This window comes from Pogoniulus pusillus, chromosome 15, assembly GCF_015220805.1.
Source record: "Pogoniulus pusillus isolate bPogPus1 chromosome 15, bPogPus1.pri, whole genome shotgun sequence".
Taxonomy (NCBI): Eukaryota; Metazoa; Chordata; class Aves; order Piciformes; family Lybiidae; genus Pogoniulus; species Pogoniulus pusillus.
The window spans coordinates 26,998,902-27,015,271 of NC_087278.1; the positions used below are offsets into that span (position 1 = coordinate 26,998,902).

The 16,370-nt window shown below is 39.1% G+C and overlaps 1 protein-coding gene across 15 annotated transcripts in view; it reads right to left on the minus strand.

The window, feature by feature from the left end:
• SOX5 (SRY-box transcription factor 5) overlaps nucleotides 1-16,370 on the minus strand; it is a 371,094-nt gene that overhangs the window by 148,640 nt on the left and 206,084 nt on the right. For all 15 annotated transcript variants that reach the window (XM_064155975.1, XM_064155969.1, XM_064155972.1 and 12 more), the window contains 2 exons: nucleotides 6,476-6,648; nucleotides 3,998-4,066 (listed from right to left, as the gene is read on the minus strand). In XM_064155975.1, the coding sequence (XP_064012045.1) occupies nucleotides 3,998-4,066; nucleotides 6,476-6,648 (242 nt within the window). The remainder of the gene's footprint in view (nucleotides 1-3,997; nucleotides 4,067-6,475; nucleotides 6,649-16,370) is intronic.

A 16,370-nucleotide genomic window follows, 5' to 3' on the forward strand; every position in this document is an offset into this window, starting at 1 on the left:
TTTTTGTCATCACATGACTCCAAGAGCTGGGACTTGAGGGAAAAGCAAAATACTGTCAAGCTCCCTGCAAAATTGTGAGATAAGCAGCATGGGTTTTAATCACAATTTAGACTGTGAATTTGACCTGTTTTATCAACAGTGGCCTACTGAATATAAATTGCTTTATGAATTTTAACAATCATATTTTACTTTAAATACCATTCAATTAAAGTGACATTTGTCACCGAGCTTCAAAGCAAACTATTCAATTGTCAATCTGGGGTAGACTTTTTCTCCAAGTAAATGGAAAGTGTCTACTGCACCACCTCACAAGACTTTGAACCTCTGAGGCACCCCTCAAGGTAGAACACCACACACACTCATTATCTGTCCTCAGCATCATGAAAAGGGAGCAACTAACCCTTCTTTTTTTTCCACTCCCTGTCCACCTGATATGATAGTTACACAGCCCCAGATTTTACCATGTTCTAGAGTAAGGACACAGGGAAGCAGACTGTGGCCTCACAAAAGAAGATGAAGAAGTCAAGATGATGAGAGTTTCCCTAATGCCCCAAAGAAAGAGAGAGAGAAAGGGGGAGAGAGAAAGGGGGAGAGAGAAAGGGGGAGAGAGAAAGGGGGAGAGAGAAAGGGGGAGAGAGAAAGGGGGAGAGAGAAAGGGGGAGAGAGAAAGGGGGAGAGAGAAAGGGGGAGAGAGAAAGGGGGAGAGAAAAGGGGGGAGAGAGAAAGGGGGAGAGAGAAAGGGGGAGAGAGAAAGGGGGAGAGAGAAAGGGGGAGAGAGAAAGGGGGAGAGAGAAAGGGGGAGAGAGAAAGGGGGAGAGAGAAAGGGGGAGAGAGAAAGAGGGAGAGAGAAAGAGGGAGAGAAAGGGAAAGGGAAAGAAAGGAGAAAATGAGAAAAAAAGGGAAAAAGAAACAGGAAAAGAACAAACAAACAAACAAAACCAGCATAAACCCCCCACAACCAAAAAAATCCCACATTTGCCAAAGCACAAAATCTTGTCTACATCATATTTTAGCATTCTGAGATCACGTAGATTCTCAATCTAATCTGCAACTTGTTCTCCACTTCAGCATCATCCTTTACTTAACTCTCTATACAAACCCAAGCATTCTGTCTTCTGCATTAGTGGTAGCTCTTTCCAGTTAACTTAGAAGAAGTGAATATGAAGAAGACATCAAGTCAGTCAGAGATTCTAAGCTCCAACAGCTAACCTATAGTTCTTTAGCTTCACAGAAGTGACTAGTTTAAGTGAGCTGTAGCTACATTCAACATTTGCAGGTCTCTAAGTTCCCTGCTTTTGTATCGTATGCATCTGGGTGATTGTATGCTGGGGTAAAGAGAGAGGGAACTGTTTCCAAGTTAGCACGCTCAGAGAAAGGGATAAATCATGGGGTCAGTCAGGCTGTGTTTTTTTTTTAACCTTAGGGTATTATGTTTTCAATACAATATTTCAATGGCTTTTTTCTGTGTAATAATTTATCTGGAATTACAGCAACTCTTACAAGCCTAGAAAAAAATTGGCTCAAGTGAAACGACTCCTTTGTCATAAATAGGTTGTGTTCATAACTGCAGTCTAATCATTCAATTGCACATAAGTCACTTATCCAGACTTTGCAGAAATATTTCCCTGTCAATAAATCTAATGCTATTTAAAAACTCTGGGCCAACGTGACAGAAGCCTGTTAGATTAATTCAGGCAAGGGCAGGAAAGCTGAACTCACAGCTACATTCATGTCAAAGTTTTGTTCTACCTACTACCATAACCTGATCTGTAAATTCGCAGACTCTTTTAAATGTGGGCATGTTAGGTTGACTTCTTCATCTCCATTTAGATACAAAGGAAGATTTCTTCAGAAACTGTCAACTAAGCATGCAGTTGAGAAGAAATATTTTGCATTGTATTCACTGTCAGTAAGCTTTTGTGGCTTTTTTTAATATGTTTTTTTCCTAACAATGGTTTCACAGCAATTGTTCCTAACAGTGATTTCACAGTAATTGGACTGCAACTAAGATTCAGGACCATACAGATCATGGAACTGTCAAGAGGCAGGCAGTATAAGCAAAATCTCACTCCAAACAGATCATCTCTGTGGGAATGAGAAGACAGTATTGTCTCTTTGCCGGTGCTACTCTTGACCTTTACCATGTGACCATCCAAAAGGAGGGTACCCTAAGTCTGATGGGTTTTGTGCGGAGTGGACCCTGGAGGTGAAATTCTGACCTCAGCAGGGTCAGTATTTCATTCAAAACTCCTTGAGACAGACCTCCAAATCATTTCTTAGGATTGTGGCTTGTATCAGACGCTAGCTAGCTGACTTTCATTTACTACTGACTTAGGTCAAACTTGGACCAGGGATCAAGAGATGAAAGACTCTACATCTCATTATCAATAATCAGTGTTCTCCACTACTCTAAAAACGACATCCTTCATTCTTATCTCTAAGGACTTAAAACTTAAAAGGATTGGGGTTAAATTATGTTACTTCAATTTATTTTTATTCACTGCTTATAAAACAACTTCAATTTATTTTTATTCACTGCTTATAAAACAACTTCCTCTCTCACTGCTATAGCTAAACGCTAAAAATGTAAATAATTTCCCTTGCTATTGTAGAGGTTCTACTATTGTTTTTCTTTTTAAAGTCTTATTAAAGACACAACAATAAAGATAAATCCTCCCACATTCAAATTTAAAGAAAAGAAAATACAGAGGTCAAGGCCAAGGCCAAGGCAGGCCTTACCAATCTCAGTATTATTTTCAGCAAAGACATCTTGTACAAAAGTTGCCTTATAACACAGGAGTGGACCTTCCTCTGAAGTTTTTCATAGTTACACAAGTCCTGATATTGAGAGAGTATCTTCTGAAATGGCAGAACCAGTTTTTCTTGTAGTGTAGAGCCATGCAACTCCTCTGATTTTGCTGGAGTTAAGTTTTCTTAGGTGAGTTACGGATATGGCCCTTAATTTTAGGCAACTAGTATTGAAACATTAAAGGGAAGCTTTGAAAGAAAAATCCTGCTGTTGGCAAACAGAACATAGCATCCCCTTCCACAGTGCCTTGTAATGCCCTATCCATAACAGCATACTTAGAGATTTTACCACAATTCAGGTATCTGTAAAATGTCAAACACTTCGTCACTCTGCAAAAACCTTCATGAGGAAACTGATTTGCATCATTCCCTAAACAGGGGCATGCATATATACACAGAAGAGATGTAATTGCATAGAGTCAATGGCACAAAAAGAAACTCCTGAATATTTTAAGGAAAAAATTAAATAAACTGTACTGGTTATGCTGGGTTAACAATTTTTTTTCTACTACTAGCAGTAAATCTGTAGAATTCTAGCACCTAAACAATTACTCTCCTGAATCTAAACAATGTTTTGGCCAGATTTGACTTTTACCACTTCTGATCTACAGTTGAAAGAGGATTTGGTACTGCAAACCCTTGATCACATGACCAGCTCCTCTCATATCTGCTTCCTGATCCTATAGCAGCTCTGTTAATCATAAGGCCCTTGAGAAACTGACCTTTTTTACATACTGACAGAAAACATCCTCATGTGTTCCCATAAATAAGATGTAAGCCATCTGCAGAGATTTTTAAAGAAACTACAACTTGAAAGGGGCCTACAGGAAAGCTGGAAAGGGATTTCCTATAAGGGCATGTGGTGACAGGACAAGGGGCAATGGTTCTGAACTGGAGCAGGGTAGATTTAGATTAGGCATTAGGAAGAATTTCTGTACTGTAAGGGTGGTGAGACACTGGAATGGGTTGTGGAAGCTGACTGGAGGAGGCCTTGCTTGGTCTAGTGGGCGATATCCCTGCCCATGGCATGGGGGTTGAAACTAGATGTTATTTAAGTTCTCTTCCAACTCCATCAATTCTGTGATTCTACAACTCTATGATTCTATGATAATGGCTGAGGGAAAGCATGGGGAAATGGAAACGAGAAGAGAGACACAACAGGAGCACATGTGGAGACATAATCTCTGACCTGGATCTGCTGCTGAAGAAGGTTAATTTTGTGTTGCTGTTGAAGGAGCTGCTGCTGCTGTCTTGCGATCTGTGGAGAAATTACACAGAAGAAATATGAGATTTGCATTAGCATTCGTGAGTGGTGCACAGCAGACTTCCACCTTGCCTGGCTCTTTAAATTGTTCTATAAAACTGGTAAGACTTCCAGTGCTTCCGCAGCCTGGACTGCCACTGAAGTGAGAGGCTTGTATTCAAGAGCAAATCATAGTTAATACTAGTGTGAAAGAGAATCAGATGGCAATATTGTGCTGGATATCAAGAGACGAACTTAAGCAAAAAACTCTCCACTTTCACCATCTGAAATGGCACTGTTGAAATCCTCCCTAAAAGTCAGCACTCATTTGCTCCAACTTGCTGGAGGAAGAACAATACTGGCAGAAAAACTTAAAAATAGTAGGAGAAGGCAGGAAATGCAAAAAACGAGGCTGGGCACTAATATTCTTTCACGTTTGGCATTGTCTATAACAATTTTTTTTTAAAGAAAAAAAGAAATGTGACACTCAGGGAAGGTATTAGCTTGTGTATTTCCTTGATGCAGAAACAGACACAGAGACACTGGTACTGGGGTTAGGAAAAATCCCTGACTCTTCGATGCATGCATCAGCTGAAAGAAGCTAAGGGGGTGGTGCAAAGCTACACAGCTCAACACTGAATCTGATTTATAGAAGCTGGTGAAGCCATCCTAAGTGTCCTCTTAAAAGACATGTGCATTTTCAATAAGGACTTCCATTTTCCCTCTCCACTGACTGCATGATTGGGAACCTCACCGCAGACACATTTTATGTATGGTAAAAGAAAAAGGAGACAGTAACAGAACCAAATTAGAGCTCTCAGAGGACTGTTGGAGATAAACTGTTACATACCTCAAACTTAAAAAGTAAACTTGAACAACTTTCATCTAAGTAATCACAAAAGCCCTCATGAATAACCAGCACAGTATTGCTCCTTCCCTGTGGTATGCGTACACATCTCTGGGTCAGATGGGAATTTATAGATACTTACTGGGAGGAATTTTGTGCATTCTTCCTCTTAGCTATTTTCTTTCATTTCTATTATTAAACTATTAACAGAAAAAAACCTCATGATTAACTCCACATCTAAAAGATTAAACAAGCATTTTCTTTCTAGAAGTTCTCTTTAAGCAACCAAAATATATTCTATCAAACTCTTTTTTTTTGAAGGTTTGGTCACTTTAAATTATGTGAAATTATGCACAATGTCTGAAATTCAAAGAAAATCTTGTCTTCCTAATAATTATCCTTCAGGATTTCTCACATACTCAATTTTCTTTTCCATTTTCAGATCACTCAGCTGTCCTGTAGCTGCAATGCCTTTAAAAAGTAAAGCAAACATGATCTCTCCTCTTGGAAGAATCTTGCCAAGTTCACTTTCAACCTTTACCTACCTTCTCCATACAAAGAACATAAAAATTCTCTAGTTATCTTATGTAAGTCAGTTCTGTACTCCCAGTGTAGGAGTTCAGGTATTAGGCCAAAATCCACAGTATGTAAGATAAGGCTTTGGAATAACGAAGAACAGGGTAAAACAAAGCTAAAATGTTCAGAGGTGTCAGCAGTGGTTTAGAATCTTGAGCTCTGTTTAGTGCAAGACAAACACTGACGTGTGACAACTCTATCAGATACCAAAGAATTCTGTGAGTCCAATAAACATAGCTGCAATTCTGTGATACAAACTAATCTCATGACAAGCTGAAATAGATGGTCAGGCAGACAAAAACACTTTCACATTAAGAGGTACCACAATGGACTCATGACAAAATTTAAAGCCAGGTGTCTAAGTATTCCCAGACCACGTTCAGGTACAAAAATGGGCAATCACTTCTGTTAAAACTTGTATGGTGCACATTTGTTAGAAAAGCTGCATCCTTGCATAAAATGGCCACATGCACACTGGAACTCTTCACACGTGAAAACACGTTTGCATTTTCAGAGCAGGGCATATTGGCAAGAGCTGAAAATTAAGCCTCCCAACTTTAGAAGAAAAATGTAACACTTGTTCACTGACTTTATGTGTTTTTCTCTCTCACTTTTTTTCCACAGTTGGCAAACCCAACCTTTTTGTTTCTCACATTACAATCCAAGTGCAGCATTTTGTTCCTTTTATACCTATTCAGCACCACCAAATTCAAGCGGCATTGCAAGATTACTCAGGAGGGCTAAATCTGCATCTTTATTTTGTTGCCATTGGAAGAGACTATCTCCACAATGGAAGGTGGATCTTTTTAAGACAAAGAGCAACATTTACATATTGCAAATCAGAGACTTCTTCCAACGTGGTTTTGTTCAAACTTCTTCACCTAAGAAAACACAAATTTGGATGGCGAGCAAATTTGAAAGTATCAATCCTAAAAGATTAACTATTGGAAAGTCCTCCTAGAAAATAATATAAGCTGAAAGCTGCTGTAATAATCACTCACCTGTTCTTGCTGCTGCTTAGCCAGCTCCATTTGCTGGCGTTGTTTCTCAATTTGTGATGCAGCCAGTTTCTTCTGTTCATCATGAGCTGCTAGCAGCTGTTCTCGCAAACTGGTCAGCTGATTGATCATGCCCATGAGCTGCCTTTCTTTCTCAGCGAGGCTTTCTGGAGTCCCTGGGCATCATATGGTGAAAAAAAAAAAAAAAGGCAAAACAGTAAAGAGAAGAAATTTAGAGCTAGCCAGGCTTTTATTTTGCAGCTTCACTAGAAGGATAGTTTTAGTAGAACCAAAATGCAACAGCATATTGCAATATACTGCACATTAGGACTTGTTCCTCCACAGGAAAGTCATAGAGGATAATTCCATATGCATGCTGGTGTCCCACTTAAATGTTTCCCTGCCCTTTCAACTATTTTCCACTGTCCTTTTATCATATCAATAAGGGAAAAACCTCTGCCTGTTTTTGATGGTTTCGAATTTTAAGCATTGTTTACATTTTCTGTAACTTGCAGTTTTAAAAGACATCTACATTGTTATCAGAGACTTATGACAAAGCCATATCAATGCTTTGACACCTACAGAACACGTAAGGTGTGTTTCAGCATCCCTCTATAATCAAGGGGAAGTAAAGAAGTCTCCTGGGAGCTGGATACTTCTCTCGCTCCTCCCACTCAGCTTTCTCACTGTTACTAGCTCAGCTCACAACAGCTGTCAGGATGCTACTTGTTATGTCATCTACAGTTGCCCTGATTAGGATGAAATTATATACTATTTAAATTGTCACTAACTGCCATTGCTGGTGCTGCCACTGATGAGTATTTTTAAAGGAAGAAGTCTTGCATAAACAGATCAGAAAAGCTGACTTAAATGCAACTCACCATCTCTCTCATTTGTACTGCCATTAGGTGAGTTTTTTAATAGAGAAGTTCAATAGACACAGACACAGGAACTGACTACCTCACTCTCATAATCACTCTGTTAAAATTCTTCTTCTACCCAGAAGGGCAGTGGTTATAAGAGAAGGGAAGAAAAAATTCCAGGAAAAATCAAAAACTATGAATCATACACTAAACCAAAAAATGGATACTATTAGTGTATCCAGGATCATTTGACTTTGATTTAAAAGACTAGAAAATATGTGTAACAGCTAATCCAGATATCCCCACCACCACCACACCCTCTCACATGAGTCAGAGCCTCTGAAACCCTTTCTCAAGCCTTACAGAAGCATTCAGGCTATCAGTGTCTATGCCTCCTCTGAAAATAGCCTGCTTTTGGGACAGCCCTGCCACACAAACCTTTCCCAAACACAGGAAGCATTCTTCTGCCAATGTCACCAGTGCACTCCAAGTGGGAAAAAAATAAAAAAGAGAGAGAGAGAAAAAAAAAAGAAAAATTGGCTAGTGTACTAAACTTGTTCCTAGCCAACTATCAGTCAGACATGGAAAAGAGCTATTGGTAATAGCTCATTTAGTCTGCCCCCCTGCCAGTGCAGGAATGTTCTCTACAATATACTTACTACAACCTTCTAGATCCGATTTAATGTCTGAAATGGTGAATCATCTACTGCTTTCTTTGGAAGACTCTGCCACAGACTTTGAGGTGTCACTGTTAGGGCTCTTTGCTTTATAGTTAAATTTACTTTTGTTTTATTTCAATTTTGTGTTCCCAAGCAACCTCCCATTTTCTATGCCAGCCAAATCCAAGCCCTTAACTGGATATGTAAACAGCCATATACAAGTGGGAAAACCCAAAGAACTAACATTTTCATATAAAGGAAATGTAACTTTAATAACTTTTTATTAAGATGCTAGAGATTAATGTGAAAATATTCACATGATGTAACGAAGAGCTATAGCAGAATATTCTCAGCCTCCAAAAAAACTGTGGTATGAGCTGGAAACTTGAGAAACACACTGAAACAGAAACCATAGGACTATAAACCTGTTCTCTTAAAAGCTATGAGAAAGAAGGGAAGCCAGTGTTAAAGTAATAACACTGCTGAAAAAAACACTTTTAACTTAGGATTTTTATTTCAAACATTGGAGACAGAGAACTGCTACAAATAATGCATTTGCCACCTGGCCATACAATTAATCAGACATGTTTATTGCCACTCTTTCATCCTTCATTTGTTTTTCTCTAGGAAAAAAGGTGCAGTGTTTCCAAGTGACATAAAAGAATTAACCTAGAAGGCAGCTCCTTCCTTGTCCTATTCGCAGCTAGCACACCGGTCTACTGTAATGCTTATCCAATGAACACTGCAAGTATACTGATAAGTGGCAGTACAACAGGCTGGGCACACTGAAACATCTGAAATCTGAGAATTTGTTTAATTTTTTTCCACCAGAGATTTTATTCCAAACTTGGTCAGTGTGCACAAGCAGGAAAGAGGGAGAAAGGCCTAGTGAGGGAAAGAATACACAGAATTGGCTTAGTCCTAAAGGTAGGGCAAGCAAAAAGAAATCACTGTCATATAAACTCCTTGACAAACATATCAACACACATCAAAGACCTTCAGCTGGTACTGGTTCATCAGTGTATTCTGAGCTCCCACAGTAGCTTTCAGTTGGGAATCAAAAAGCATGCTGTAAAGTTAAATTAATCCCCACCACACCTCTGAAAGGTGGAAAACTGTTTCCATATGTGTAAACTGACAGGGAGGTCACAGAGTTAGTTACCAACAGCAGTAGCAAAGAAATGTTGATATCCAGCCCCGTGCTCCAGCGCTCAGACCATCCTTCCCAAGAGACAGCAGAACGCTCCACATGCCAATGCCCTGACCTTGACAAGAAACAACTGCACAATTGCAGGGCCAACCACCTACTACAGTTTATGCTTTAATCTGACTTACCTAGAGAGAAGGAAAAAACACCAAAAAACACCTTCTTCCCTGGGAAAACAACTGCTTTGTTCAAACAGAAGGAACCCAAAGCAAATGGTCAGGACAACAAAGTTGCAGGCACACCACAGCCCATGCAGCTAAGCACAAATCCACCAAACTCAGTCTCTTCAGAATTACTTAAAGAAACTTTGAGATGTCCAAAGGCAATGTAGTGTCTACTAGCTTAGTAAGTACAATACATAACTCCTTTGCTTTATAAACTGGAGTGGAAGTAGTCTGACAAAAGGCAGCCTTCTTGCACTGTATTTCTTGATCAATTTCAGTTTGCTGATAAACCAAAAGGGAGAATTTATCAGTGTTGACTTAAAAAAAAATCTCACTGGAGAATACTTTCTGGAAAACACAGCAGGTACTTTATTTTCATGTAATTATCCTGTCCTTCCAATGCCTTCAATAGCACTTACTTACCATTTCAATTCTTTAAGGTACCATCCCTTATAAAGTAAGTATTCAGATAGCCATGCTTCTAAGTGACCTACACAAAACCAGATACAAGAGAGATCAGATGTGTGGATGTACTGGAAGATGATGAGCTTCTCAGTAGGCTTCCCCTTGCTTTATCCACACATCTATATAAGCCCCACTGATGATTAAGCAGTGTTTGCATTGAGTATCAATTCGGGCTTTTTGATGTTACCCTTATCACCTAGCACACTTTTGCTGTAATTTCTTTTGTGGAAATGGCCAGCTCAACTGCCACTCCACAGCTGCCATTTACAAATTACTTACTTTGCATAACAAATGAAGGCCAAATCCTACTTCACTACTATTTGACGGTGAGCTGAGGGCATTGGTCATTACTTAAGTACATTCAGTGCCAGGAACTTTTTTCTGATGTACTAAAACACGATGCAGAGTTAAGAGTACCAGCTGCCATTTTGGTATTCCTTTCTAGATGCTGTGAGGAGGGGCAAGGTTGGTGGATTTGTGTCCTATCACCATTGTTTCTGTCTGTTAACTTGCATGAGATCTAAACCATTATCATCGGTGATGCGTCTTGACATCTCAGGGATTTCCATTTTAAGAATTCTCTACCTTCCAGAGCAAAATGTGTCAGTGTTTTAAGTAATTACAGCACCAAGTGCATAAAGAAAGTTGTTTAGATACTTAGGAATTAATGACTTATTCCCATGGCTGGTAACACTACTAGAATGTGGGAAGCAGTGCAAACCTCAGCGAGGGTAATCCACCAGTAGCTAGTTTTAGCTACCTTGTTAGTAAAGTCACTTAGAGCTGCTCCAAGTAGTGTCCAATTAGGAAAGGTTCTGGAGCTGGCCTGTACTCCACACATGCATTGCTTTTTACTCTGGCCATGCAGTGTAGCTGCAAGGAAACAGAAGTGTCCATCACTACAGCGTCTAACTTGACAGCAGGCTAGACCACTCCAAACAGGTATTGAGTGAGGAGTAGAAGGAGAGTGGCTTACATCAATGCTTGCCTCAAAAATTACTCTTAATTACCTGCAGATCCCTAACAAACAGATATTTCACATTTTATGTTTAACAAAGCTTTTCAATATCAGCCCATCTGCCTTTTAGGAGACTGCTGCAGGTGCTCATACTGTTCTCTCTGTACTCTACCACTGGTGTAGCAAAATGTGGATTTTTCACCACTTATCAAAACAACTCAGGCAAGAGAGCATTGAAGTACACACTACGGGCTGATATAGTGAATGGCCAAAAAAAAAAAGATGCTTTCCAGATGCATCAGCTTCTTCTCTGTCACCACAAAAAAAAATTTGGAAAGAAAAAAAAAAACAAACCATGTTTGTGGATGCAACACCCGTGGCAGATGGCAATAAAAGAAGACTGAAATTAGTGGCATTCTGTATCACCAAATCTAAAATTCATCTCAGATCAACACTATCCACAATAGTATTTAAGTAGTAAAAGAAATGTACTCGAATGTGAAATAAACTATTACACATTCTTAGTTCTGATTCACAGTCTCAGACTGGCAATGACAGTAACATTTTAATAAACATTAGAATGAAGACACCAATATGACCAAATGACACACTTAAAGTGAGAAAACGAACAGGAGAAACCTTGGCATACCCACCCAAAACAGAACCAAAGCAATAAAAAAAAAAAAAAAAGAAGGCAGAGAAACTGCTTTTGCAATCAAAACAGTAAATACTTTATTATAATTTATTAGACAGAATGAGAATGCAAATGAGAAATTAGGAAAGCCAATATTTTCTTTAACAGGCACTTTAAGCTTTTGCTGCAAACACTCAAGCAATGAGAATGTTTGCTTGCAGCCAGCCTACAGATCCACTTGCAGCCGTACAGCAAACAGTGTATTCTGCAAGGGGCAGAGACATGGCAAGGCTCTCCTCAATCCCAGTGACATGTCTCAATTAAGCTGCTAGGAACGTTAGCAATCAGGGGTGCTCGTGTGCACACACCCCCACCCCCATACAGACAGTGAAATGTATCCCCCGAGTCAGTTTACTATCAAAGTAATTACGTAAATAGCTTTTGAACTGTCAGCATCTGTCTTTCAAGGAAAAATCAAAGAAAACAATGTGTGAGTACAAAGCCTGGAAGACACAATACTACTGTGTTATGTTCATGCCATTAACTACGGTTACAAAAGGGGGGGAGGGAAATCCTCCTGTATTTACAAAACTTCGTAGAGGAGAAAAAATATTAAATGGAAATAAGAACATATTTAGAAGTCCTCTGTATTCAAATAATGTTATGTTGTATAATAATTAACGTATGTGGAATAGAGCATTTGTTTTTATGTCAAAGCAATAGCTGACTAGTCGTCATAAAGACTGTGAGCAGGTAGAAAGGCAGTGGCATGCGTTACTGTTTCTAAGAGAAAACTCAGACCTAAAGGTTTAGAAACTCACCTAAAGTAATACCCAACTTCACACACTGTAAACTGTTTTACTGCCGGCCTTGCTGAAGTCTCCAGAACTATTTCAGTAAAGAATTTCCCCTTTGACTTTTTAACAGAGATGTTAAATAATGAAATCTTCGCTTGATTCAGTTCAGTACTAGGTACACTTCTAGCCAAAAGGACCCTATTACCAAAGCCATTACTGACACCATCCAATTAACCAAGCAACAGAACCATGCCACAACAGTTTCAGTGTAACTTTACTCTGATGTAACAGTGTGATAATGTAACTACAAATTACACATCAGCTAAAAACTGAGCATTTTCAAGCATTTCCCGCAGTGGCATGTTTTTTCCAGCGTGATTTCTAAGCTAGGGATGTAACAGCTTTGATACAAAACTGAGCCAAGAAGGTGGATTACAACCTATTATAACTACAATTAAACTGTCCTCAGAAGAACTTAACTCCTACTAGCACTAACACTGTAATATCCAAAGAGCGAATATAAATATCAACAGTCCTTAAGTGTCTTTTCTTGATGTTTTCCCAGTATCTTAAGAGTTCCATTCTCATCCTATTATCAACTATTTGTATTTCCCCAACCCCTATCCCAGTCAGAACTTTGCTCTGCTACTTTAGAAATCCAAACCCAACATGACTTCACTCAGTAAGGAAATGAGAACAGTAAAACAGGCCACTTCGTCTTCTTCTGCTTAAAATCAAACTCCCCCTAAAAAAAAATCTATTTATAACTTAATAAAGAGGAGCATTCTCCCTGCTGCACAGCCAGCCATGCTGCTGACGTCACCCCAAGTTGTATATGTGAGGCAATGGGGAGCTGTGTTACGTGCCTTCAGGAAACGTAGTCTGACCAACAGATCTAACTGGCTGAGGTAAGTTCAGAATTTAAACTTTCCTTTTCTCTGTCTCTGAAGAGAAATGTCAGATGTTTATGGCCAGGCAATGACTCTATACTTTATGTACTTGCTGGTGTGTGTTGGTGGGTGAATGCGAGTATGCACTTGTGTACATGTGCAAAACTCTTGATGCTTCCCTAATCAATACTTTAGAGAGTGTTTTATTATGGACTGGCACACAGCTTTTCAGGTCAGCAAATCCTGTCAGGATATAAACATCTAAATCCTGGTATTTTTCATTAAGTATTTAAGCCAACTTTACCAGACAATGATTGTCATCACTTAGAACTACCTATCTTGCTAAATTAAATTACTTCATCTGATTGATATGGGAAGTCAGCATAATAAAAGAAAACTCTGACTGCTTTTCAGTCAGCAAGCTACAGACATCGCAATAAGAAACAAAGGGGGGAAAAAGACCAGAATTCAATCTGTTTTGTCTGTACTTATATTAGGTAATGAATCTTCTAATGGACAAATAAAAATCCTTTTCAGAACAGCAAGCTAGGAAAAAGTTATTTCAGCATAGTCTTAATCTTTTAGGTTTCAGTGGAAGACTTTGCAGAACAAATACAAACAAATGAACAATTACCCTTTTTTGCCACTCCTACTCTGTGGGGACAAAAACTTAACTGTCTGCTCTGTAACAGACCAGCACATTACTATTTCGGAACGCTGGGAAGAAGCTGTCAGTGAGTACTTTTTATTTGCTGTCAGAAAGTTTTGGTACACCAGACTGCAAACAAAGCTTGGTATTCAACCAGGTTAATAACTTATTGTCAAGGTTACAAAAGGAACAGACAACATTTACATTGAGACTATTTCTCAGAGGTTATTCATTGTTGTACTGTCTAGACAACAAGCTAGGACTAGGCTAGGAAAATCGCATCTGTGGCAGGAATTCTATGCAGTTAGCAGGAAAAACAGTTAAAAAATGTGTGCTTCTGCTTTGTTTTGACAAACTGGTAGTGGTAACTCAGCAACACTCATCTCTATCAGCCCATCTTTCAGGTAGTTTTAATACAAGGAAGAACTGCTTCAGGTTCCCTTTGTTACCCAACTCTCCACATGTCCAAAGGAAATGAAGCCACTGGCATTTGCTACTTTAATTAGTTCAATTCTATTCTACTTTCTCTATTAATAATAACATCTTTAAAATTAAAGTTGTATTTGATTTATTTTTTTTCTGATCAAATTAAGTACCTTTACACAGAAAAATATAAACCCAGAAGAGCTCAAATTTGCCACAAACTCACAGTCTTTGCACTTTAAATGCTCTTTAAAAGCCTCTTCCAGTCCTCCTTTGACAGATACTACTCTCCACTAACTCCGTTCCTAGAGTCAAATAGGAGCAGCTCCATCCAGTCACAATCTCCATTTCAGGCTTTGAGCTGGCCTGAAAGAAGTTCTGCGTTGGTGTGGCTCGATTGGCACTGCCTACTCCTCTCCAGCCTGAGAGTATCAGATTGCTTTGTGATCAATCTCCAGTGTTTTCAGCAGCTGCCAAATTTCCTCTCAGAACTTAAGTTCCCATGTGTGCCACAGGTGCCCCCACCCCAACACTTCTTAAATACTAACAAAAGACTAAAGCTCACTGTCTGCAATTTGCTACTGTTAAACACATCCAAAAAAAATAAACACAGAGAAGATACTAAGTAGGTTGCAATATTAATTTATCGCAGTTAAAAGACGACAACCAGACATGTCTTACCTCCACCACTTATGACTCTCACCCTTCTGCTCTCCCCACTCCAAATACAATACTATCCACACAAAAAAAATAATGCAAAACGTCCACATTTGACACAAGTTTGCCAACATTTTTCAACCATTAATTTGTAAATGAAAATTCACACAGCTCCTAAGAAAGTGTGGAGCTTTCAGACATCTCCTGGGGATCTGTGCTTTATTAGTCAAAGGTTTAAACCCAGTGTATTCCCCAGGAATAATCTGTCCCCCTCCTTCCTCCTGTCCCCATCTAAATGTAGAATCCTCAGCTTCCTTGTCTTCAGTTTACAGATTATGAGATCCGAAGTGTCACTCACTGGATTACTGCACATAACCTGAGCACTACCCAAAGCTTACTTGTCTTCAACTTGTCCAGCATTACTTAAATGGAATTATCCGTCACAATCCATATACCAAATCTGCATAGCCCACTTATCTCAAGATTCTGTGTGTCACCTACCAGATTATCCATTTTAATCCATACATTGAATCTACATAACATATGTCTTTAATTCATGGGCTCTGATGAGCTATAGTATCACTGAATGGATTATTTCTCTTTATCCATTATTGGCAGTAGTAAGACAGTTCACTGCATACTCTCTCTTGCTCCATCTTCCGAATACATAAGCAAAATCAGAGTCTTCAGCAAACACAGCTCTATCACACATCAAATGCAGTTTGATGTAATACCTGCACTGATACTTCCTGTAACTTGGAAGCCAATTTCTTGCAGAAAACAAATGTCTGTGTTATCATGCATTAAAGATTAGGATTGGTAGGCTAATCTTGCTTTCAATTACACTCATAAATATGTGGTTCCTTCAGTACAACCTCTGGAGTCACCAAGACTTAAGTGACTTATCATTGAAGGAAGAGCTGATTGTAGCCTAACGATGATCCTTTCACAGTAAGTGTACAAAGCACTTCACCTGAGTTGTTTAGGAACTAACCTGTTCAATAGAAAGAGATTTTGAAACCACAACAACAAAAAAATATCAGGTTGAGGCTTGCCCGGTCTTTCTAGAGCGATTCAGGTGCAATCACTGTTAACAATGCTCTCCCTTCAACAGAAAACCAACTCACAAAGATTAGAGGCAAGTTAGCTCAGCCTTTTGTTCCACACCTATTCAAAATTAGCTAAGTGGAGAACATACAAAATATGCATTATTATTTCTTGACAACTCTCGATAAGCCAGAGATGGACAAGATTAGCAGAAAGCCTTTGTGTACACGGCAGGAATTTTTAAAAGAGTTTTCATCGCGGTTAAAGCTGCCTCACATTAGTTAGCAAGACTTTTCACCTCATGATGAACCTGGGAAGGGGGGGGAGCACCATTCCCTGAAGTCTGCTCAGGTGTCTAACACTAGTGAAACAGAAGTTTCGTGTTAATTTTCTAAGTATAGGGATGACCACTGACATTGAAGAGCATGGAAACACATTTCTTGTACCTTTTCCTACCAACAACCCACTCTACATGCTGCATCTGC